Consider the following 26653-nt stretch of genomic DNA (forward strand, 5'->3'; position numbering starts at 1 on the left):
CCGCGAACCCCTCCCCTCCGCCGTCCCGAACCTCCGATCTCGTCGACGAACCTTACTTCGGCTCCCGGTTCCTGTTGATAGCTCCAGCTTCAGGAACATACTGTTCTTTTGCTTATACACTCACTGATCTCTCTCCCTCCGGTTTACATCTCTCTCTCTGGTGAATGGGGTGAGTGGTGTTCATGTGGGTAGAAGATACAGATTGTTTTTGATATACAATTCAACACAGAGGGTACATGAGGATGAACATCACAAAACTGTCTTCTACAAAGGGTCCGACAAGACTCTGTAAACTGTCCCGACATTGATTCCGGTTAGCTCCTTTATGGGTCCGACAAGACTCTGTAAACTGTCCCGACATTGATTCCGGTTAGCTCCTTCAAGGGTCCGACAAGACTCTGTAAACTGTCCCGACATTGATTCCGGTTAGTTTCTACAAGGGTCCAGCAAGACTCTGTAAACTGTCACAACAACTGTCACAACATTGTCTGCTACAACGGTCCGACATGACCCCATAAACTGTCTTCTCCATCGGTCTGACACCGCCATCCAGTGTCCTCTACAACGTTATGACACCACCATTCAGTGTCTTCACCAATGGTCTGACACGACCATACAGTGTCTCCTATCCTTTTTTATTTTTATGTATTTTCTTGTTTTGTTCCTCTCTTCAAACTCAAGTTGGTTAGTTTCTATCCTCCTTGAGTTTGCGGGGGGCTGTTAGAATTTACCATCACCTACCACCAATTTACCATCACCTACCACCACCTACTCCTCACCTACTACACTCACCCTCTCCTATATAATGAGCCACTCACCATTTGTAACATACAACATCAACACATCTATCAATAACATCAATATATACACAATTTCTCTCTTTCTCTATACATTAATTCTTACATATACCCAGGAAAAGGTTGGGCAAAAGCAAAATCATGAAACAAACGTGCTCGATACACGAATAATGGGATTCAACACACAAGCAAATATTCAAGAACAGGTTCGCAATGACAACAATTGAATACAATAAAATTTTGAAATAAATTAAAGACTGAAAAGGGGGAAGAACAGAGACTCACCGAAGAAGATGGCACCGATATGAAACTCGTCGGAGTCAGACGGCGTGAGTAGTCAAAGCCAGATAACGAAATGCTCGCCGGAAGAGATGGTTGGAGCAAGTTATAGAAGCTTCAAAGTACAAAAATGAAGGATTTGAGAGAGAGGTTTTTTAGAAAGAAGAAGCTTGAGAGAAATCAGAAAGTGTGAAGTGAAAAGACGAAGAGAGAGGGAAGTGTTTTTGTTAAAACACGAAAAGACGGAAAAATTACATTGAATATGCTTTGGACGACGTGCCTGTGAGGCGGCCGCGCAGAAGCAACGCGACTTGATGGCTCGTGTCAGGTACGGTTCAATGAGAAATAGACGCGTGGCAGAAACGGTTGAGAAATCGTGCGTGACAGCCCATGCGCAGATAGAACTCTTGGAGTTCTTGATTTAATAAAGCAAGAGCCTCGACTAGAAGGACGATCTTGGTTAAAGAACATTAAAAACTTGGTTCTTGGTTTTTGGGCATTGGTAAAACAGACTACAAGTCTTATGAAGTCGATGTATTATGACCTCGGTAATGAAGATAGTGTAAGTCTTAGCCGACATACGATATGGACAAATGATTTAGGTTCCATCACCTCAAGATGTCGAGGTAATAAAACCTAAGGGGCAGTTGTGGGAACATATTTTTGTGGATAACAACACGTGGCCAAGGTGGCACCGAAGTGCCAGTCGAGGTGCCACATGACTAAGTCATGGCACTGGGGTGATCTCGGCTAGGCCGAGGTTATCTGCGAAGATACCAGAATCCGAGATGAACGGATAAATGTAACAAGCCCGCAGGGGGGCCTCGCTACAGCTCGGACTCGACTTGTAGTCACGGTTCTAAGTCTGAACCAAAGAGTCCAAATCCGGCAAATCGTTTTGAGAAAAACAGATTTTTGAAAGAAGTGCCAAACATGGACTGCTTTGCCAGATACAGAGTCGCCACCTAAATATTTTATTTTGGGAAATTTAGGAAACCCTGACTCGTTGCCAAAGGCCACGTGTTCGTCATCACCAAAGTTGCCTCGGCTCGGGAACTTGGGTACGATTGGGGAAGGTCACTTCGTGAGCACCCCCGCTCGCCCGGTCATAGACCGGCCTCTACTAACCATGATACCTATTTTTGAAAACATTGTATGTTCTTATTCCGGTTATTAGCCTAGGTTACTACATGATGCGCACAGCATACAAGTATAGACTGGATCGCCTGAATTGGAACAAAACATTTCATGTTCGCTTTTTTTGAAAATGGTTTGCTACCCGCAGGTAGGCTTAAAACATTTGATGATTTATTCCAATTTAAGTAACCCAACCTTCACCCACAGGCATTCAGGCAGATATATCACATAAGCGTATAGCCTCATGGTAAGCATGCTATCATGGCAGTCACTCACACGCATGCAAGGATGCTAAAGCATAAAACCTACCGAGTACTCCAAGCCAAAATAGAAACTTCATTAGAAATCATGCATGATCCTAATTATATAGAAATGCCTAATGCAACACATGCAAAATGCAACTATAGCAGGCTCGGCTATTCTAAACATGGCATATAAAATGCTACAACTATCATGTATTCAATTTGGAATTGAAAGTACAATGCAGTTAGTATGATGCGCCGAGCCCGGTGCATGCAATACAGTTGAATGATGCAAACATGCTGTCATACTGTATGCTAATTGAAACATGCCCTAATCTAACCATCAAAAGCGGATAAATAAAAGGGAGAAAGACGTGGGGTTGGAAGACATACAACACACACACGCACACTTATTACAGTTGTGCCCTCGCGCAGAGGGTCCGAATAAATAATACAGTCCCAAATAAAAGAATATTACAGTCTAAATATTACAGTCCAAATATTACAAATTCCTAATTAATTAATGAATTAACTAAGAAAGCAAGTAAAACTGGCGTGCAAGCCCGGGGTTGCCTTGCTTCTGATGAATGATGCACGTCTGGGCTGCCTTGCGCGGAAATCCACCGGGATGCCCCAATCAGCCTCTGTTTAGCAGTTTATTCTTGGAAAGGGCGTCGAGCCCCGGAAGACTGCTGATTCCTGATTTTGCTGCAACGGAGAGCAGGAAAGGGGCATAGCAGTGTATTTTCACGAATATATGCATGCCTCGATCCTCGTGTCACCAATCACGCATACCGAGGCATGATGGCCGAGGAGTCGAATTGCACAACTCAATATAGAATGAATGCACATGAAAACACAACAAGACCTAACTCCATCATGGATGATCCGGAGTGTTGGTGACTGGGGAATTGAGACATGTTCCGTCACTCGGAGTACGAAACGTACCTCGTTTCCCGTGCCCGGGCTAACTCCTAGCCCGGACACGATGCAATATGCATGACATGCATGAAATGCAACTAAGATACAATCCTAACATACACAATGCTGTGAAAATGAGATGCCTCGAAATGCGTGCACACGGGCACGCAAACTGAGAAAATGACAGAATGCGATCTAAGATACAACCTAGTATGCACTACGCTGTGAAAATGAGATGCCTCGAAATGCGTGCACACGGGCACGCAAATTGAGAAAATGATAGAATGCGATCTAAGATACAACCTAGTATGCACTATGCTGTGAAAATGAGATGCCTCGAAATGCGTGCACACGGGCACGCAAACCGAGAAAATGGCATACGCAATGCAATGGCATGGAAATGGCATAGAAGATGCAATATGGACTTACACTAACATGAGAGAGCCTCAGCCACTCTCACATAAGAGGCCGATGGATGAAAATGAAGTGCCTCGAAATGCGTGCACACGGGCACGTAAACCGAGGTAATGGCATATGCAATGCAATGGCATGGAAATGGCATAGAAGATGTAACATGGACTTACACTAACATGAGAGAGCCTCAGCCACACTCACATAAGAGGCCGATGGATGAAAATGAAGTGCCTCGAAATGCGTGCACACTGGTACGCAAACCGAGGCGATGGTATACGCAATGCAATGGCATGGAAATGGCATAGAAGATGTAACATGGACTTACACTAACATGAGAGAGCCTCAGCCACACTCACATAAGAGGCCGATGGATGAAAATAAAGTGCCTCGAAATACGTGCACACTGGCACGCAAACCGAGGCGATGGTATATGCAATGCAATGGCATGGAAATGGCATAGACGATGTAACATGGACTTACACTAACATGAGAGAGCCTCAGCCACACTCACATAAGAGGCCGGTGGATGAAAATGAAGTGCCTCGAAATGCGTGCACACGGGCACGCAAACCGAGGTAATGGCATATGCAATGCAAATGACATGAAAACGGCATAGAAGATGTAACATGGACTTACACTAACTTGAGAGAGCCTCAGCCACACTCACATAAGAGGCCGATGGATAAAAATGAAGTGCCTCGAAATGCGTGCACACTGGCACGTAAACCGAGGCGATGGTATATGCAATGCAAATGACATGAAAACATGATATGGGCTTATACCAACATGAGAGAGCCTCAGCCACACTCACATAGGATGCCGGTGGATGAAAATGAAGTGCCTCGAAATGCGTGCACACGGGCACGCAAACCGAGGCGATGGTATATGCAATGCAAATGTGGCAAAAATGGTATGCAAGCATGCTAATGAGTTTTCAGCAATGAAATATGGGGGAAAACAGCCCCGAAATGAGGCGAAAACACACCCGATGCGCGGAATAGTCCCGAAACGCGAATTTTGGCACCCGAAATGGCCTATAGCTATACCAAACATGCACAATATGGACATGGAATGTAAATACAGAAGCAAGGCAGCCCCAAAATTAGCATTTTACCAGTACAAAACATGGCCAAACAGCAAACCAAGATAGGGCAAAACTAGCATGCAAGAAATGGCCCTAAACATGAGATTAAAAAGAAACTCATAGCTGCTGGCCCCAAACAGGTTAGGGTCCTTCAACAATGTTGAAGAGGGACCCAAAATAGGACTATTTACAGTTTATGGCAGCCCCAAAAACAGTATACAAATATATTAGAAATGCAATGCAAAAATGGGGCTCAAAAGTGGCTATAACATGAGGTATGCAAAATATTCGCCAAACAGCCAAATACCCTTGATGAAACATGTTAAGAAGGTCAAAATAAGACTATCTCTAGGCCTGTAAAATGGCCAAAAACAAAATCATGATAGGCTAACAAAACATGCAAGAATGGGGAGCAAAAGAGAGATATAACATGAAGTGGCATATGGAGGTCCCAAACCATGAAATGCCCTAAATGAAACATGAAGAATGGACCAAAATAAGACTATTTTCAGAACTGTAAAATGGCCAAAAACGAAAGCATGGTAGGCTGCCAAAGCATGCAAAAATGGGACCAAAAAAGGAGTATAAAGGCAAGTATAGCATGGAGGTCTCAAACAGTGTTGAGCCCTTCTTCAATGTTGAATAGGGGCTCAAAATAAGCCTATTATCAGTTTACAACATGCTCCAAAATAAATCACACACAAGCTAAAAATATCATGCAAGAAAATGACATTTTGGAGGGATAATGAAGCAAGTGCAAGATGGAGGGCTCAAACAGAGTTGAGCCCTTAATGAGACATGAAACTGAGCTCAAAAGAAGGCCACTTTCAGTTATGGCCGGAGCTCAAAGCAAAAAGCATAGATGGCTAAGAAATATTGCAAAGAAAAGCTCAAAGAGAGGGAAATGGTAACTCACCCTTGGAGACAAGTCTTTTGTTGTTTCTTGGACCAATTTGCAGCACCTTTAGCCTTTGAGAAGCTCCCCTTGTTGCTGGAAATGAAGTGGTGGTGGTAGAGCTTGGTGGTGATGAAGAAAACAAGGTGTAGGACTTAAGGATTTTTAGGAAAATGAGGAAGATGGAAGGAGATATGTGTATTGAGGCTTGAAGACAATTTTTTCCAACCCCAAAATGTGATATTGGCTGCTGGTTATAAGGACCAAAAAAGGGGTGTAAAGGTGGGGGAAAAGGAGGCCAACTTTCCCCCACAAAATATCTCCCGGATATTGATATTTTCTGGGGGATAAAGCTATACAGCTGTAAAGTGAACAGTGTGGGGATCTCGGCCGGCCAGTTATTTTGGTTGCAGGTGGCCGGCCGGCCACACCCCCTAGCCGGCCGGCTAGGGGTCAAAAGGGTCAAGCAGATTTAGTGGCCGGCCACCACATGATGGTGTCCTCCCATGTGTGTACATCACAAATATGTGGTTCAAAGTTCAAGAATGTGACCCCAAGGTGTTCAACATTAGCCCGAAAGGAGGGGTTCAAAAGGGTCAGGTAGAATTACTGGCCGGCCACCAACTTTTAGGATCCTCCCAAGTGTGTACATCACAAATATGTGGTTCAAAGTTCAAGAAAGTGGCCCCAAGGTGTTCAACATTAGCCCGGAAGGAGGGGTTCAAAAGGGTCAGGTGGAATTACTGGCCGGCCACCAACTTTTAGGATCCTCCCAAGTGTGTACATCACAAATATGTGGTTCAAAGTTCAAGAAAGTGGCCCCAAGGTGTTCAACATTAGCCTGGAAGTGTGAAAAACGGGCGCCGGAGGGCGTCGGAGGATGTATAACTGGTTGCTGCAACAATTACTGGCCTCCCACCCTTCAGTGACCTCCTCGGTGATAAAACAGAGGTACCTGCCAAAAATGAACGAAAACCGTTGCAAAACGAATGTTCGGGGGCCAAAACGCGCAGTTCGAGGTCCCGAAAATGGGCTGTTAAGCACCGAAAGTGGCATTCGGCCACGAAGTGGGTTTCTCAGACCCCAGTGTCCCTCAAAAGGGAGAAAATAGGAAGTATGCCAAAAATCAGAACAAACGGAGATGGTTAGGCGGTCCCGAACCGAGGCACACGACCAACGATTCCGAAAAACCGGAAACTGGACTCCAAAATGGGCAAAATGGCCTGCGGCCACAAAATGTAGCCTACGGACATTGAGAGATGGTCTACGGAACCTCTCCCTCCCCTCAGGAAAAGAAACAAAGAAAACTGAGCCTGGTTCGCAAACCGAGGCAAAGCACAAAAGAGGGTTCGGAAGTCCGGAAGCAGGGCTCACGGCCGCGACTCTGAAACTTCTGAACGAGCACAATATGCAACATCACCAAGCGCTCAATCAGTGACGTCTGAGTCTTAAGGTCGGTCAAAAATGGGGTGTCTACAATAAACTATAAGAGTCCTAGAATGGGAGAGGACCTCAGCCTGGATAAGGATAAAGCTCTTAGGGAGTTTATCTTTATCTATTGGAGAGTCAAGGATGGGCATGGAGCCAGAGTCCGAGAGAAGCTAGGCTTCTACAGGGATCATGTTAGTGCTTGCTATAAAAGCAGGGCACCCTCGTGGGTCTAAGGTACGTTTTTTTGGTATCTTGGCTAGTGAGTTAAGCACTGTATGCTATCTTTGAGAGATAATTGAGTACTGACTCGATTGTCGGAGTCCCCCCAGGTAGACGAACCACCGCCGGAGTCTTATCTTTCTGTGACAGGTTGTTCAGGCGCAATCTATTCTGCTGGTGTTCTCCAGCTGAGTACCTGTTTGGCAGTGTGGTCAGAAATCAGCACCCACAGTAGGTGTAGGCCAAGGTCATATTTTTTAGATGCAGATCCAATTACTACCTTCATTTATCAATTAGCTGTGCATGTTCTCATTGTGCAAAAAATTGATGCCCTTTTTTTTGCAATCAAGTCTTCACCTTGCCAGGTTCTAGATCAAACTTTACATATGTGTATATTTCTTTGTATATATAGAACTTGAGCAAACCGCTAATCATTAAGAACTTTAGCTCTGGTTGTGGTAATGGACACTGGTAAGCATGGGCCAAGGTCATATTTTTTAATGCAAATCCAATTACTACCATCATTTCTTGATTAGTAGTGCATGTTCTCGTTGTGCAAAAAATTGATTTCCCATTTTTTTTGCAATCAATTCCTTCACCTTACCAAGTTCCAGATCAAACTTTATATATGTGTATATATATAATTTTGTATAGAATAATGATTGAAGTGATCTCTCTTTCACCCCTTATTTAGGTTTGGAATTTGAATTTAACCAAATATTTGTTCAAATGTTATGACTTGGTTAACTTAGTTGATAGATTGAAAACATGAATGGTGCGTAAAAAATTTCTTGATGGAATTGCAAATTGTTAGCATGTTAGTGAATTCAATAATAAATTTAGAGTTACTTATTGGAGCCTAAATAGGTCTTGATTGTGTAAGATGTTGTGGTTTTGGTTCTTCCCAATGTTGTAATTGGGAGGGATAATATTTTTATTTCTTATGATACAATCTTCTTCTCGTCTAGTGGTGATGATAAATTGGTTAATTTGCTTTCTATATTGAGAATTTTTGGAATGGTTTCTTGTCTCAAGGTAAATTTGAATAAGAGTGTTGTGGAGGGAGTCAATTGCAAACATACGAGATTGAACTAGATTGCTAGGATTTTAGATTGTGCCATTGAATGTTTACCAATGAAGTATTTTGGTCTTTCTTTTAGGAAGTAATCGTAAGAGTGTTAGTTTTTGAGATCCAGTAATTGAAAAGATTAGATGGGTGGGAAATGGCTAATTTCTGAAAGGGGTAGATACATTTGAGTGTTGGTGTAAATGGTCTCCGGGATGACGATTTTGATGATATCACTTCAAAAGAAAGTTTGAATTACACTTCGAGTCATGTTATGAATGTCGCTCTCTTAAAGACAGCATTTGCCCTCACCAGATGGTGTGCATTGGGTTAATAACAAATCCACTTTCAGAATATAACGAAGCTGATTTATAGATCTTCTGTTGGTGTTTGCACAAACGAAGACGGATCAGAATACCTTGAAATTAATTAAAAACTAGAAAATTAGGGTCTGATATTCTATTTCTGTAGTTAAATAGAATATCAAAAAACCAAAAGCCCTTGATTTAAAAATTGAAAGAGAAAGAGAGAAAGAAATGAATTTCAGACTTGATCTTCTAAAATTCTATTGCTTGAGAATGTTGAAATGAATTGAATGGCCTGATCACAGGTCTATTTATAGGCTTGGATGCATTTGATCGGAAGGATCATGATCCTTGATCAGATTTGATTGTTAGACCAAGTTCTGATGGTGTGGATCTTGTCCTAGCCAAATGGGTACCATGATGAGACACACTCGATCGCGAGCGGATACACGATCACCCACATGGATGGTCAACGATCACAATCTTACTAATAGCGAACAAATACACAACCATTCCAATGTGTATCCATTCTGATGTGGCGATATTTCATTGCCACATGTGCGTTCTAAATCTGCCACTTCATTGCCACCAAACTTTCCGGAGCAAATAGAAAAATGCCCTTATAGCGTCGATGCTAAGTGCACTGTCAAATGCCACAACACATCCCATGCCACGCGCGCACGTGTGGTGCACCATCCTTGCAATGTGTGAACATATACTCTAGCACCTTTCCTACATTTCCTTATTCTAAAGAATATTCCATGTGGGTGCTTATTAAGCCATCTATTTTCTTTTATCTTTTCGATGTGGGACAGGCCACCAAGCAAAAGAGCTTTCTAAGGAAACAAAGAAAGTTTTGAAAAACAATTAAAAAGCAAACCCATTTTACTTAAAAAAATTGCCAACAATGAGTCCAATCAGTCTAATCTTATGTACTAATGTACCTACTTACTATTTGTTTTTGTTCAAAGGTCTGGTAGAGTTGGCCAATAAAATTGAAAAGATGATGAGGGATTTTTTATGCGAAGGTTTTGATGAGGGAAATAAATATCATTTGATTAATTGGGAATCGGTCTGTCTCCCCAAGTATAGAGGGGATGATGTAGAATATAAGAAATTTAAGGAAGGCTAAATTCAAAAAAGTGATAATATTTGGATATTTGCATGATTTCAAAGAGAAACTGGCGCAACAAAAAGTCTTCAAAAAAGGCACCGGAGGCCTCAGACTCATCTGGAGTTGGAGAATATAATTAAAAAAAAAACTTTCTCAACAGGAATGCATGAAGAAAACTGCTTTCCTTAATGTCTATTCGCTTTCAAGTGAATTGAACTCTTGGACTGTTTGAAAGGTAAACTTGTTCATGTGACACCCCGAACGTTTAATTAAATATCACATAAATATTTAGAATATTATATAATTATGGTTGCATGTGATGATACCATAAATATATAAATCTAATTTGGCATTAGGTTATCAAATATAGGATTAATTAGAAGTTATTTGGGGGCAAATTAACACATTCACAGAATTACAATACCAGTTAGGTCAAATTAAAGTTAAAAATAGTAAATAAATAATAATATGGAATAATAATGGTAATCTGTAAAGTAAAGTAAAATAAAATAAAATAATTAATTTTACGATGCTAAATGATAAGATATAATTTAATTTATATTAGGAACATTAAAACACTTAACACCCAAACAAATAAATAAATGAAAAAAAAAAAGAAGAAAATTTTGGCCCAGCAATGCTTTGTAGATTTTGGCCCAAGAAAAGAAAAAAAAAAGGGGCCCAAGTATGTATATTCATTAAGAAGATAATACTTATCTATAAAGATTTAAATCTCATGCTGAATCTTCAATTAAGAGCTCAAATCTTCTAGCATCATGATGCCTCCATAGAGAGAGGCTACGTGTCATTCATTTCTGTGCTCGGTTAGCAGTATATAAAGGGACTAGGGTGTTGTGATTCAGAGAACAAAAAAAAAAAAGAAAGAAAAAAAAGAAGGGAAGAGTGGGAAACTGAGAGAAATACATAAGTTGAGAGTAAGGAAAGGAAGTTCTGATAGTAAAGTAAGGCTAAGGATTACATGTAAGGTGAGTTATATTATACCTTACTTTATCATTATATGTTTTACGAATGTTTTGAATTACCATAGCTTATTTTATACAAGTTATATTTATTAAGTTATATAAATAAAAGTTATGTTTATAAATATTTCAGTTACGTGGGTTACTTTCTAAACTCTATTTACTTAAAAAGAAACCCATGGATATGTTTGTTTAAATTTTAGTATATATTTGACTATAACCTTGTAAACAATTATGTTTTGTAAGTATCACCACGGGAGTCCCACGCCTTGGGGGACTTAAATAACCACTGGCCTTTATTTGACCACTTTGTGGTTCTCTGTTTGTCATGGATCCATTGACCTCTATTCTGACTATCACTTCTGCGACCTCTATTCTGTTCTATTTTATACCGTGGCTATGATTATTTATTTACATGATTTCTGTATTCTGCCACTTTAAATAAATTGTCATTTTCAATTAAATTATGCAAATATTTTTAGCCTAACTAATTATCCATGGTTATTTTGTATTCCCTACACTCTTGGCATAATATTTCTCACTCTGCTGTGTGCTTATAGCTGTTACCCTTTCAAGTGACGAGATGTAAAGGAAACCCATAACCCCACAAAATGGAACGTGCACATGGACTGATGTTGAATCACTATTTTATCTTTCTTTCTTTTTTTTTTTTTATATATTTTTGCTTCATTTTGTTTCTATTCGGGCTGGTCACTGAATAATAAAATAATGAAAGCCCTATAAATGTATTTCCTCTTTCTTAAATAGTAAAATGAAGTAAAATTTCTGTTTAATTATTTTTATTTCCACTTGCGCATCTTAATTTGCTACGAATAAGAATAAGTTAGTAAGTTGCGATTCCAACCCTAAGTCCCTGGGGTTGAGTTGTGACAAAGGTGATATCAGAGCAACGGTTCAAAAAAAAAAAAAATTTTTTTTTAATAAAACTATATAGCTAAGAAAATATAATAAAATAAAAATAAAATAAAATAGAATAATAATGGCTATTTACCTGCACCGTTAGTCTTTCTTGTATAAAATCTCACGTTTATTCTGGTGCTGTAGGGATGTCAGAGATTTACCTGGATGATGCTTTTTGGAATGACCTCCAGGCCATCAATTTAGATGAAATCTTAGCTGAACACCCTGCCCCCGCCCCCGCCCCCGCCCCCGCCTCACCTGAGGGTTGGGAGAGATTCTGAGGAAATAGTCAGGGGATTGCACCCAGGCCTTGGCCGGTTGATGGGTCGGCCAATTTATATCCAGGTTGACCCTACCGACGTCCGACACTTATTATGGAGGCACAGCCTTGTCCATACACTCAGACGTTTTCTCGGACCATCTCGCGTCCTTGGCATCGCCTCAGGTCACGACCGCCCGCATTATATTATAGGCCCTCTACCCCCAGAGTTTGCAGCTATGAGGGGTAACGTGTACCCCGAAGATTATATTGTCACCACAGTCCCTAACCCACTGGAGATCATTAATATTCAAAATGTTGACTTTGATAATGACCTGTCATATGTTGAGACACCTGGCTGGATTGTCGACCGAGCATTTGTGGGTGATGTACGGTCTATCCCTATTTTTACGGTCCAGGTAGCATGGATGTGTTTTGGTGTAGTCCAGTTGGGGTGGGAGTTTGAGCTTTTTATGCAGCACTATTTCCCTTAGTTTTTCGTCCCATCTGACCCACCACTCTAGATATGGGTAGTAGGAAATCTTTTGTATGCTAATCCTGATGTGTTCTAATCCCTTTTTGTTGACTTTTGTTTTTGTTTACCGCAGGGATGGGACACTAACATATTCTGACTAATGTAATATGAAGTATAAAAAAATAAAAATGTGTAATGTTGGCAGTTCATATAAATATAAATTGTGCTACATATATACATATATATATATGCTGCGTTGAGAATATAATGCCTTGTTTATTACTTGTAGAATGGCTAATAATGGTAATGGAAGTGAGTCATCAGTTAGTGGCACTGAATCGATGGAAAGAGTAATGGAAAGAGCGGTTACTAGCTTTTTGCAAGCCTTGCAAACTAACATCAACAATGGGATGCCAGAACGACGAGAAGGGCCGGTTACCATAAAACAGTTCCAAGATCTGAAACCCACCACATTTACCGGCGGCTCAGGCCCAATGGTAGCAGACGCTTTGGTTAAAGACATAGAAAAGATTTTTCGTGCCCTACCCTGCACCGAGAGACAAAAGGTAACTTTCGCCACTTTCACTTTCAAAGACAATGCACAAGAATGGTGGCTTCTCACTCTGGCCAAAGAAGAAATTACGACTTGGGCGAGATTCTTGGAAGTATTCTATGAAAAATGCTTTCCAGATTCATTGCGGGAACAGAAGGCATCCAAATTCATACATCTTAAGTAAGGAACCATGACGGTGGCCGAATACGAGAGCAAGTTCACACAACTCGCTCGGTTTGCAACACACGTCATCCCACTGAAACTCGAAAAGCAAGAAAATTTGAAGCAGGATTAGATGCTGGAATTAAAGACAGGCTTGAAGTCTTGAAATTGCCAACCTATGCAGAAGTGGTGAACCGGGCGTACATAGCAGAAAAGGGAATTAAAGCCTCACGTTCCGGAGAACCAAGCTTCAAGAAGCGATTCTGGGAAAGGGATAACAGAAGACCCGGTGTTGCACCTCATAAAAAGGTGAGCATGGGTACAACCAGCTCAGGCCACCAAGGTCCGACCAACCCCCGAGGTGGCACTATTCCAACTTGCCCCAGTTGTGGGAGGGCTCATTGAGGACAATGCCATCGGGACACGGGATTTGGCTTAGTCAGGAGAACCGCGGGACCGGGAGGAGAAAAGAAGGATCAAAACCGCCATGGTCGGGCTTTTGCCTTGGTACCTGGAAAACCGGAAGTTATCGAAAATGTTGTGTTAGGTACACTTTCTGTCTGTGGTCTTTTAGCTCATGTCCTTATTGACTCTGGGTCAACTCATTCTTTTGTTGCACCACACTTTGCTGCCAAGTTGATATCAACACCCGAATCATTAGGATATACATTGTCTGTGTCTTTTCCTTCTAGTAAGTCTACCTGTAGTACTGATGTGTACAAATCCTGTGCTATATTCCTAAAAGGCAAAACCTTATATGTAGATTTGATTCCCCTCCGCATTGGAAACTTTGATGTAATCTTAGGTATGGATTGGCTGGCTGCCAACCACGCCTCTATCAATTGTAAAGCTAAAAAGGTCTCCCTTAAGCTACCAAACCAAACCGAACTTGTCTTTGATGGGACTGAAGTTTCTAACCCTTCCTGTATTATATCCTCCATGGCGGCCCAACGACTTCTAAGAAAGGGTTGTGGTAGTTATATTTGTTATGTGATTGATACACAAAAAGAGGCCCCTACCGTTGATACAATTCCTGTAGTTCGAGAATTCCCGAATGTCTTCCTTAAAGATCTACCCGGTATTCCAGTTGATCGGGAGATCGAATTCACCATTAAAACCCAGCCTGGCACGCAACCTATATCAAAAGCTCCTTATCGCATGTCGATGACAGAATTGAAAGAGCTAAAGACTCAACTCCAGGAACTCTTGGACAAAGGTTTCATTCAGCCTAGTACCTCACCCTGGGGAGCTCCAGTATTGTTCGTGAAGAAAAAGAATGGCACAATGAGATTATGTATCGATTACAAGGAACTGAATAAGGTTACCATCAAGAATCGATATCCTCTGCCGCGAATCGATAACTTGTTCGATCAACTTCAAGGCGCACAAGTATTTTCCAAAATTGACTTATGTTCTGGCTACCATCAGCTAAAAGTTAAAACAGAAAGCATTGAAGAGACGGCCTTCAGAACCCATTACGGGCACTACGAATTTCTCGTCATGCCTTTTGGTGTCACAAATGCCCCAGCAGCCTTCATGGACCTCATGAACAGAGTGTTCAAACCCTATCTTGATGAGTTCGTCATTGTCTTCATTGACGACATCCTCATATACTCTAAGTCATCAGAAGCCCATGAGCAGCACTTGCGAATGGTTCTACAAACACTACGTGATCATAAACTCTACGCTAAGTTGAAGAAATGCGAATTCTGGATCACTAGTGTACACTTTCTCAGTCACATCATTAACAAAGATGGCATCTCGATTGATCCCCAAAAAGTTACAGCAATCGTGGACTGGCCGTGACCTACTAATGTGTCGGAAATCTGAAGTTTCTTTGGTCTAGCTGGCTATTATCAACGCTTTGTGCAAGATTTCTCAAAAATAGCATCGCCCTTGACCCAGCTAACTCAGAAGAACACACCCTTTGAATGGACTGATAAACAGGAACGTTGCTTTCAAGAATTAAAAGGCCGACTTGGGTCAGCCCCTATACTAGCACTCCCTACCGAAGCAGATGGGTTCGTAATCTATAGTGATGCCTCATATAATGGTTTGGGTTGCGTTCTCATGCAAGAGGGAAAAGTCATTGCTTATGCATCACGACAATTGAAGACTCACGTGAAGAACTACCTGACTCACGATTTGGAATTGGCTGCGGTGATCTTTGCTCTCAAAATCTGGCGTCATTATCTCTACGGTACAACCTGCAAGATTTATACTGACCATAAGAGTCTAAAATACCTATTCACACAGAAGGAACTGAATATGAGGCAACGACGATGGTTGGAATTTATGAAAGACTACGATATAGAGATTCATCACCATCCGGGCAAAGCTAACGTGGTGGCAGACGCATTGAGCCAAAAGACGATGAGAAGTTTGGCATGTACTCTCATTTTCCGCAAGATCAATGGGTTGCTCGCCAATGTAACCATGGAGCCTATATTGTTTGGAGAAATAAAAGCACGCCAATGGGAAGATAAACTCTTGATGAAAAGGTATGAGGAACAAGGAAACAAGCCTGATCCTGATTTCATTATAAGCAATGGGATACTGAAATTTCGGAATCGAATTTGCATACCCGACATCCCAGAACTCAAGAAGAAGATACTGGAGGAAGCTCATAACTCGAGATTTGCAGTCCATCCTGGCAACGCAAAGATGTATCATGATCTGAAGAAACACTACTGGTGGACTGAAATGAAAAGAGATATAGTAAGCCATGTTTCCAAATATCTGCATTGTCAGCGTGTTAAAGCAGAACATCAGAGACCTGTAGGGCTGCTGCAACCACTCACTATTCCTGAATGGAAATGGGAACACATTACTATGGACTTCGAGGTCGGGCTACCACAAACTTTTTCAAAGAATGATGCAATATGGGTTATAGTAGACCGATTGACAAAGTCAGCACATTTTCTACCAATCAAAATCATGTACCCTCTGAATAAGTTTGCCGCTTTATATATCAAGGAGATTATTCGGTTACATGGTATCCCAATATCAATCGTGTCTGACCGAGACCCTCGTTTCGTGTCTCACTTCTGGGATAAATTGCAAGAAGCTTTGGGAACTACACTAAAGTTCAGCACGGCCTATCATCCACAAATTGATGGGCAATCCGAAAGAACAATCCAGACATTGGAAGACATGTTACGTGTATGCGTGTTGGACCTCAAAGGTAACTGGGATGAGCACCTACCTTTGGTGGAATTTGCCTATAACAACAGCTATCAAGCAAGCATTGGAATGGCGCCGTACGAAACTCGGTACAGAAGGAGATGTCGATCACCTCTATGCTGGACGGAGGTCGGGGACAGGAAATTGTTAGGCCCCGAAATCGTACAAGTCACCAGTGAGAAAATCCAACTCATCCAACAGCGGATTCGCACTGCTCAGAGCCGCCAGAAAAGTTATACAGATACTCGGAGACGAGACTTGGAATTTCAAGTAGGAGATCATGTGTTTCTCAAAATCTCACCAACAAGAGGAGTGATCCGATTCGGACAGTGCGGAAAGCTAAACCCATGTTACATCGGGCCATTCGAGATACTGGAAAGAATTGGTCCTGTAGCCTATCGCCTTGCACTACCTCCTGAGCTAACTAATATCCACAACGTGTTTCATGTTTCAATGCTCCGACGGTATCTCCGAGATCCAGAACATATCATCGACTATGAGAACTTGAAAGTTCGAGAAGATCTCTCTTACGAAGAACAACCTGTGCAGATTCTCGATCGTCGTAATCAAGTTCTCCGAAATAAGACCATACCATTAGTAAAGGTCTTATGGCGAAATCATCGCATCGAAGAAGCTACGTGGGAAACAGAAAGTCAAATGCGAGCCAAATACCCACACCTCTTCGAAAGTTAAGGTACGTCAAGTTTGGGAACAAACTTCTAATTAGAAGGGGAGAAATGTGACACCCCGAACGTTTAATTAAGTATCACATAAATATTTAAAATATTATATAATTATGGTTGCATGTGATGATAGGGTATTAAATAAATAAATATATATATAAATCTAATTTGGCATTAGGTTATCAAATATAGGAATAATTAGAAATTATTTGGGGGCAAATTAACACATTCACGGAATTACAATACTAGTTGGGTCAAATTAAAGTTAAAAATAGTAAATAAATAATAATATGGAATAATAATGGTAATCTGTAAAGTAAAGTAAAATAAAATAAAATAATTAATTTTACGATGCTAAATGATAAGATATAATTTAATTTATATTAGGAACATTGAAACACTTAACACCCAAACAAATAAATAAATTAAAAAAAAAAAAAATTTTGGCCCAGTAATGCTTTGTAGATTTTGGCCCAAGAAAAGAAAAAAAAAAAAAAAGGGGCCCAAGTATGTATATTCATTAAGAAGATAATACTTATCTATAAAGATTTAAATCTCATACTAAATTTTCAATTAAGAGCTCAAAGCTTCTAGCATCATGATGCCTCCATAGAGAGAGGCTACGTGTCATATATTTCTGTGCTCGGTTAGAAGTATATAAAGGGACTAGGGTGTTGTGATTCAGAGAACAAAAAAAAAAACGAAAGAAAAAAAAGAAGGGAAGAGTGGGAAACCGAGAGAAATACATAAGTTGAGAGTAAAGAAAGGAAGTTCTGATAGTAAAGTAAAGCTAAGGATTACATTTAAGGTAAGTTATATTATACTTTACTTTATCATTATATGTTTTACGAATGTTTTGAGTTATCATAACTTATTTTATACAAATTATATTTATTAAGTTATATAAATAAAAGTTATGTTTATAAATATTTCAATTACATGCAGGGACGGACCTATGCATGGACCAACAGGTGCCACGGCCCCCTGCTTAAATTAAAAAAAAGAAGAAGAGATTATATTATATATTATTTTTTAACCTAATATTAATAATATAGAATTGTGTAGGAAATATGCCCCTCTTTTGTCATTGTCAACTAGTATGGGCCTCACCTATTCATTAGATTGGCCATTCCTTTTTCTTGGCCTCTTCTTTCCCCAAAAAAAAAAAAAAAAATTGAATATAAAATATAATTAAAAATTCACTTCTTTTTATTCATATATTAAATATAATTTTTTATAGATTCTTTGCCTGTGTACATTAAAAAGGAAATTGCGGAAAATTTTATTACAGAGTCAATCATTAAACACTTTCGAGATATGAAAAAATGTCGAGTTCCACTTTAATAGATGATTGAGTTGATTTGTATAAAGAATTATTTAATACATGACTTTACTTTTATTCATATATTAAATTCACTAAATATACCTATATATATAAAAAAAAAACACTAAATATATGATTGTTTTATTTTTTACGTACTAATTTAATATCAAATTTTAATTTATTTTTTGAATTCAAAAAAAATAATAGTTTATATTAATTCATATAAAAAACTTATTCATGTCTTGGCCCCTCCATAATTGAATTCTTGGTTCCGTCCCTGGTTACGTGGGTTACTTTCTAAACTCTATTTATTTAAAAGGAAATTCATGGATATGTTTGTTTAAATTTTAGTATATATTTGACTATAACCTTATAAACAATTATGTTTTGTAAGTATCACCACGGGAGTCCTACGCCTTGGGGGACTTAAATAACCACTGGCCTCTGTTTGACCACTTTGTGGTCCTCTGTTTGTCATAGATCCATTGACCTCTGTTCTGACTGTCACTTCTGTGACCTCTATTCTGTTCTGTTTTATACCGTGGTTATGATTATTTATTTACATGATTTCTTTATTCTGCCACTTTAAATAAATTGTCATTTTCAATTAAATTTTGCAAATATTTTTAGCCTAACTAATTATCCATGATTATTTTGTATTCCCTACACTCTTGGCATAATATTTCTCACTCTGCTGTGTGCTTATAGCTGTTAGCCTTTCAGGTGACGAAATGTAAAGAAAACCCATAACCCCACAAAATGGAACGTGCACATGGACTGATGTTGAATCACTATTTTATCTTTCTTTTTTTTTTTTTATATTTTTGCTCCCTTTTGTTTCTATTTGGCGCTGGTCACTGAATAATAAAATAATGAAAGCCCTAGAAATGTATTTCCTCTTTCTTAAATAGTAAAATGAAGTAAAATTTCTGTTTAATTATTTTTATTTCCACTTGCGCATCTTAATTTGCTACGAATAAAAATAAGTTTGTAAGTTGCGATTCCAACCCTAAGCCCCTAGGGTTGGGTCGTGACAGTTCAAGGCATTTTTCACTCATTTATGGGACGAGTGGCAAAGATAAGTGGCAAAGATAAATTAGATGTGGACCGGAATCACGACCAGATTCTGAACTCCCTCACAAATTTTAAAACTTATATAATTATATTTCTGATATTATTAGAATCTTATTTTATGATTATTATTAGAGTCTTATATAATTATTATTTTAACATAAATTATTGTCATGATATTACTAATCTAGTTGTGTACAAACAAACACTCTTTATCTTATATCTCAAATATAATACCACTACATTAATAATTTCCTTACTCAACCCAACTGTTTTCATAATCCTATCCAACCTAATCCACCAAACAAACAAGGCCTGGGTGTAGTTTGTGCACTTCTGAGCTTATTTTGGTGATCTGAATTGTTTAATTTATAAAAAGGGGACTTACGTATAGGTCATAATAGGTGAATTTATTGTTCAATAGGTCCTATGATAATTGATGACATTTTTTTATCAAACACTATTAAAAAAGGTCACTAATTGTTAATTTTCGGAGACAATTTGAAAATTTTGTCACAAAAAATGTCTCTAATTAGAAGTTTTAGCGACAGTTCAAAAAATCGTTATGAAAAAGTGTCACTAGTTTTTAACTTTCAATGACAATTTGAAAAATTCATCATAGAAAAATGTCACTAATTATAAGTTTTAGAGATAATTTATAACATTTGTGAGAAAAAAAAAAAGTCATTAATTGTCAATTTTCAGCGATATATGCAAAAAATTATTACAAAAAATTATTTTTAGTGACGATTTTACTAAGAGTTATTTTCAATAGGACTTGATGGAAATTAAATCCAACTATTGGGACCTATTGGTAGTTTACTGGTAGAGGAGATTACAAGTGATTCTATTTGCACCCAAAAAAATCTTTCAGTATACATAATTTCTCAGTAATCCCTATTAAATTATTTAGGGTTATAATTTACTCTTAATACACCCTATAATTTTTCACAAATTATCCTTCAAGATAAAATTATAATTTGTGATACACCTAAATAAAAAATTAAATCAATTTAAAAAAGACTCTCTCCCTTTCTTTTCAGCCACGGTACGTCCATACTCTCATCATTGACAAATATTGAAGAAGAAGAAGAAGAAGAAGAAGAAAAAGAAGAATGACATTATTTTATACCCATAAGTAGGTAAATTTATCATTTTTTTTCCTCGTTAATTACATTTTTCGTTATTTGGGATATAGTGGTTGTAGGCTTTTCAGAACCACAATTGTTGATTTCAATTTCTGATATTCATTGAAGTTGTTCGGCCTTGGTATGCGAAACATATTGCCTTTGTTCGGCCTACAAAGTGAAACAAATCGCTTATGTTCAAGACTACAACGCCGAACATGAGCATTTTGTTCAACTTTGAGAGGCCGAACAATGTTGACGTAAAACAAACAGAATATGTGTTTTTACGTATAAAAAAAAAACACAGATATCAAGAATTATAGTTTGATATTTATGTGAATACTTACCTACTATTTGATGGATTGTTTCAAATAATACTGTTGATTATTATTCTCATCCATTGTTTGATTTGTTTAAACTTTCTTCTATTTGTAAATAGTAACACAATATGTAACAATAATGTTGATGACAATGGTGAGTTTTGGTGGGGAGGATTGGAGTTTGGAGTGAGAAATGAGATAAAGAAAAAATAATTGGAACTTAGGGTGGAATATGAAGAGACTTGAATATGAAAAATACGTATAAGTGAGTAGAGTGTACCATGAAAAAAAAATAATATTTTATTTTAGAGTTTAATGTATATTATCATTATTAATAAATTTACATTAGGATAAAATAGGAACTAAAATTTCAAAATTTTACTTGGACATATTAAACTACTATATGAGTGCAGATAAGTTGATTAAACTTCCATAGCGACATGATTGGTTTCTGTTTGTAAATCATACTTAGTTGTCTATTTTGTTACACAGATTTGTGATCCAATCAATAGCTGTTGATATTCAATCGACTTGAATTTTTGCATGAATGATCTGCACGATAGATTTTATAATTTGCATAGTCCAAATTATCAAAATGTACTTCAAATGAGCCCACAACTACGGGACTAGAGGTAAGCCAGCTCGTTTAAAATATAAGATTGTATTTGGTGGAGTTTTGGAAACATAATTTCACCTATTAGTTTGAGTGCTGTGTTTGGTTAGTGATTTTAAAAATTGACTCCACTCCCATTTTTGAAAACATGTCTACCCGGTCATGCTCTCAGATGTCCGGCCGTTCGGCCGGTTGACCGGAACAGTATTTTTTTTTTTTGCACCTGTTATTTTTATATTTTAAATAAAAAATATTTTTGAAATATTTTTTAAATCTTTTGTGAGCTTTGAATAGAATTTTGGGTTGTGTGTTTGGTTATGAGTTGTAAGTTTTTTAATCAAATATCATATGTCACATCAAAAATTTCAAACTCGATTTAAAATTCTTTTCAAAATTCATAACTAAATAATTTTTCTATACTTAAATCATAATTCCAAAATTCACAAACTCAAAATACAACTTTATTCTCAAATCATAATTCTAAAACTCTACCAAACACTACTTAAGGCTCTGTTTGGTACAACTCTGAAACGTTAGTTCCAGGGCTTATTTTGCACATGATGTTTGTTTATGAGTTTCAAAAATTAATTTCACTCACTTTTGAAAACTCTGTCCAATGTGGGAAAATTTGGGCTAACCAGTCGTCCCACTGGACATTCGGCCGGTTGACCGGAATAGTTTTTTTTTTTTTTGCAATTAACACATGTTAATTTTTATATATTCAACAAAAAATATCTTCTGAATTTTTTAATTTTTTTTTATGAGATTTGAATAGAATTTTGAGTTGTGTGTTTGGTTATGAGTTGTAAGTTTTTGTATCAAATACCATATGTTACATCAAAAATTTCCCACCCAATTCAAAAATTTTTCACCAAACAAATTTTTCATACTCAAATCATAATTTCAAAACTCACAAACTCAAAATACAACTCCTATTCTCAAATCATATCTAGCAAGCTTTACCAAACGCTACCTAAGTTTTTCATTATACTAATTATTTAATTTCACAATAATAAGAATGAAAAATAAATAACTCAAACAAGCCTTTGCTTAGCTTTAACAAACACCAAAACATGATGCTACAAATGGATGATTTGATAAAAGTTAAAATATTTATTGTTAAATACCAAAACAAGAATGGGGATGTAGCTCAGATGGTAGAGCGCTCGCTTAGCATGCGAGAGGTACGGGGATCGATACCCCGCATCTCCATCTTTCCATTTTGAAAATCTTTGTTTGCAATTTTTTTTTTTTTTTTTTTAAACGCACCTTTTGGCATTTGAGCTTTCTTGTGTTCTCCTCTCCTAAACTTCTGCTAACAAAGTTGTTTCACCTCAATTTACAGCTCAAAAACAGTCACAGATATATATATACATCAACAAACATAGTAAATATCAAATTTAAAAATAAATAAATTAAAAATTAAGAAAACATTTGATCAAGTAGCAAAACAATAGCCATGGCAAAGCTGGGATTGAATCCTGGCTGTACAATCAAAAGAAAAACCTCCAACCCAAAAGATACACCACCGTTCATTCCTTCCTTCCTCTTGATCTCAGCTACCACCTTCCTCGACTCATCTAACACCCTGCACGACCGATTCGCATACGATCCTTCGATCATGTACGCATATCTCTTATCGGATGGCCCATGATACACGCGTGCAAGTACACTTACATTAGATTGTAAGATGTTAATGTGTTTCCTCACACAGCAGATTGGTTTCTTTGATGAGACATCACCAACTTCACCTTCATAGACATGCCAGTTATCTACTAGTCTAAGCCCCTGTTGATAATCAAAGACAACTATTTAGCATCAGGGTTTTTAATAACGGTCATGTATATATGATTTTGATTGATTCATATTATTTAAAACCATGAATAGTATTTAACATTGAAATTAAAGAGAGATTATGATATGATTACCGTGCTGCGACACATGGTGAGGATGGGCTTCCCTGATCCGTCCATTAGGATGACTTCCACCGGATGTCCGGTGTAATTGTCAACCCTAAAGGCATAGTTACCATTAGAGTCGATCACTGTAAAACCTTTACAGCTAAAAACTAGTGATTTTCTCCAAACTGTTAGTGATGTCCAAGCATCATCATCGGTCTTGAAATCTTGTTGTTGATGGTGGTTTTCATGGGCTGTTGTTTTTCTTGATATAGATTTCAAGGAGACAATCATGTTTCTCTTTTTTTCTCTCTCTTTAACCTTTTTGTGTGTAAAGAAAGTAAATATGAGAAAGAAGATATTTATAGTTGAAAAGGTGGTGACAACTATGCCTATGTCTATGTGTTATTTTTATAACAAAAAGATAGAAGAGTTGATATTTGTTAAAGTTAAAATCTCAACTTTTTATAGACAAAATTGATGTATTGTGGGATCAATTTGTATTTATCTCAGTAATTTGAATCATTTATTTTATATGACAAATTAAAAAGAATATGTATGAAAAAATTGGATTAATTATACATAAGTAATTATATGATTAAATCTCACACACACACATATATATATATATATATATATTAATAAATAGACAGTCTATTTTTAAAAAATATGTATGCCATATAAATAACAATGATCTAATAATATGACAATCGATATTAGATTAACCTAATTTTTTGTACAAATAATTTTTTCAATTAGTTGTATGAAATGAACAATTTAAATTACCGAAGTGCATCCAAATTATTTATATAATGGGTCAATTGCACCGTGAACTTGAGAGGTTTAATTTTAGCAAATCCTAGACAGGGATCCAAATTTGTGTCTAGGAGTTTATCCAAACATTGATTTTATGGTCCAAACTCACCTCTTGTTTGATGGAACTTACATGTAAAATCATCTCAACCACACACTAATTTTTCTGAACAATTTTCTTGGACAAATTTTGAGACCAGCATAATTGTTTTACAAGAATCATTCACTACAATGACATAATAGCCTTCTAATAAAACTCATATTGACTTTTATTTATAAAGTGATAATAAGTCCATAATTCAAAACATTATTTTGTATAATTTTTTAGCATATATATTGTTATATATATATATAACTTGATGTGATAATGATATTTTTAAAATTGCGAATCATTTTGATGAGTTTATAATTTGAAGTGAATGAATGCAAATCTATCACATTATTTTGTGTTAATTTGTTATATATATATTTTTAATTTATATATCATTAATTAACAACAACATACTTATAGAGTGATATTACATTCCTCTAATATATTCAGAACTCTCAAACATTTTTTATATTTATAATAAGCTTGATGTATAAAACACCCAGTCCAATAACAGGAGTATTAATTTGTCCATATTATATTATTAAGGTGATACACATACACTTGGGCCCACTAGATGACTTATTGTACGTGACAATTAAAACAATAGTGGCTAAAAGTTTGATTTTCGTGCTTGTCGAAATTCTAAAATAGACAACCTTACCAACCTGGATATGCCTTTTCTTCTATGCACATTTTTCATGATTTTATTAACATAATCAGGGGCGGAGGCACGTGAGGCCCAGAGGGGTCACGTGCCCCCTCAACTTTTGAAAAATTATTTTTTTATCTCTAATAAAAATGTATATTTCAATTTAATTCAAGTAATATCTTGAAATTTTTATATCACAAATTTCTTTACTTTTTTTTATTAAAAAAAATGTTTAATTTATCACTTTAAATGTTTAATTATGCTATATTATAAATGTTTTATTAAAAAAATTTAAATTATAAAATTTACTTTAAATCATTTAAAGTGAAATTTAAAGTAAATGTTTTATTAAAAAATTTAAATTATAAAATTTAATTTAATCCAAGTAATATCACTTTAAAAAAATGTTTAATTTATCACTGATATTTTGTGACTATTTTATATCACCTCTTATACAACACATAATTATTACATAATTAATGACAACTAATAATATATTGCCATGTAATTCAATTATTCAAAACGGTGAAAAAAACAAGTAATATATAATAGCTTATGTATATTATTTATTCATCTTTTTCTCATTTCTTTATCTATCCTCACTATATCTAGTGTGTGCATCTTAATATAATTTTGTTTTCGTATTTTATGAGAGTATATGTAATTATTTTTTAAACCGTAATGATCGTCATATATAAAATAAATTAATAACAATAAAGATAATGATTAGTTAACTTGACCTTATATTTAAATATAACTTTTGCGTCGCACTAATTTTTAGTCCTATCATCAAATAAAAATTAAGTTAAATTATGATTTTTGTTAAGATTTTAATTCAAATGTGCCCTTCTGAGCCAAAATCGTGACTCCGCCACTGAACATAATCATTAAGTAATCTAAAATTTCATATTGTATAATAATATATATTCACATGTATGTGTGACATCTGTGAAGGCAACACGTGTGCCAGAACTGTTCATATTCGATGGTCTAGGAGATTGTAATTTTCAATTTTCTTCTACTAGATTTTTGTTTGAAATGAGAGTTAGATACTTAGGTTGGTGTTCTTATTGGGAAAATATTCAATGAAAATGAATACAGAATATAGTCTTAGATTTGTGTTAGGAATTAAATTGTACAGTGAAAATTAAATGTGTATATTAAAGTTCATGTGTACAATGAATTTAGATTATATATTAATTTTTTATATAATTTTCTAAATAAAATTTTTAAGTTTATAATATTACGTACCAGAGAAAAAGAGACGAAAAAAAGAACCTTGACTATGCAATGGAGGGTAAAATCCAAAAAAGAGAAGATGTAGTTAAGTCCGTCACAGTTTAATAGCTAAAGACAATAAACCGGAGTCTATGGGTGACCCATTTATTTGAACATGGGTAAATCTATCTATCGATATATATATATATATATATATTTTAAGTAATTGGAAATTTCGATATGATATATGACATACTTCAAAAAATATATATATATATATATTGTGGGGATATATTTTCTAAGTATCGACACGTGGCATGGTGACGCCGACGTGTCGGTCGAGGTGCCACGTGTTGTGGTAGTTGTGCCGAGGTTATCTTAGCGAGACCGAGGTTATCTCCGAAGATAT

The 26653-nt window shown here is 36.9% G+C and overlaps 2 protein-coding genes and 1 non-coding gene across 3 annotated transcripts; 2 read left to right on the forward strand and 1 right to left on the reverse strand.

The window, feature by feature from the left end:
- The first annotated feature begins 12829 nt into the window (after positions 1-12829).
- On the forward strand, positions 12830-17130 carry LOC145805496 (uncharacterized). The gene is made up of 7 exons (XM_082900640.1): positions 12830-13272; positions 13407-13573; positions 13829-14059; positions 14264-14643; positions 15202-15454; positions 15557-15972; positions 16639-17130. Exons 1-7 carry the CDS (start codon positions 12830-12832, stop codon positions 17128-17130), a joined length of 2382 nt encoding a protein of 793 aa, XP_082756766.1.
- A 5584-nt stretch (positions 17131-22714) lies between these two features.
- On the forward strand, positions 22715-22787 carry TRNAA-AGC (transfer RNA alanine (anticodon AGC)). The gene has a single exon. It is a non-coding gene; the product is annotated as a tRNA-Ala (tRNA).
- A 126-nt stretch (positions 22788-22913) lies between these two features.
- LOC114279304 (protein LURP-one-related 17) lies at positions 22914-23863 on the reverse strand. Its single transcript, XM_028221524.2, has 2 exons — positions 23504-23863; positions 22914-23363 (listed from the first exon to the last, which is right to left on the reverse strand). The coding sequence occupies exons 1-2, from the start codon at positions 23765-23767 to the stop codon at positions 22998-23000; spliced, it is 630 nt and encodes a 209-aa protein (XP_028077325.2). The 5' UTR covers positions 23768-23863; the 3' UTR covers positions 22914-22997.
- Between the last annotated feature and the right edge of the window lie 2790 nt (positions 23864-26653).

This window comes from Camellia sinensis, chromosome 13, assembly GCF_055761805.1.
Source record: "Camellia sinensis isolate YWXY chromosome 13, ASM5576180v1, whole genome shotgun sequence".
NCBI classification, from domain to species: Eukaryota; Viridiplantae; Streptophyta; class Magnoliopsida; order Ericales; family Theaceae; genus Camellia; species Camellia sinensis.

What these genes read in the sequence shown, in the direction of transcription:
- LOC145805496 (XM_082900640.1), top strand. Translation starts at nt 12,830, where the DNA reads ATGGCTAATAATGGTAATGGAAGTGAGTCATCAGTTAGTGGCACTGAA. An exon ending in TCCAAATTCATACATCTTAA is followed by an intron (nt 13,273 to 13,406) that starts GTAAGGAACCAT and finishes AATTAAAGACAG; the next exon opens with GCTTGAAGTCTTGAAATTGC. An exon ending in ATCAACTTCAAGGCGCACAA is followed by an intron (nt 14,644 to 15,201) that starts GTATTTTCCAAA and finishes ACTGATAAACAG; the next exon opens with GAACGTTGCTTTCAAGAATT.
- LOC114279304 (XM_028221524.2), bottom strand. Translation starts at nt 23,767, where the DNA reads ATGATTGTCTCCTTGAAATCTATATCAAGAAAAACAACAGCCCATGAA. An exon ending in TCACCATGTGTCGCAGCACG is followed by an intron (nt 23,364 to 23,503) that starts GTAATCATATCA and finishes GATTATCAACAG; the next exon opens with GGGCTTAGACTAGTAGATAA.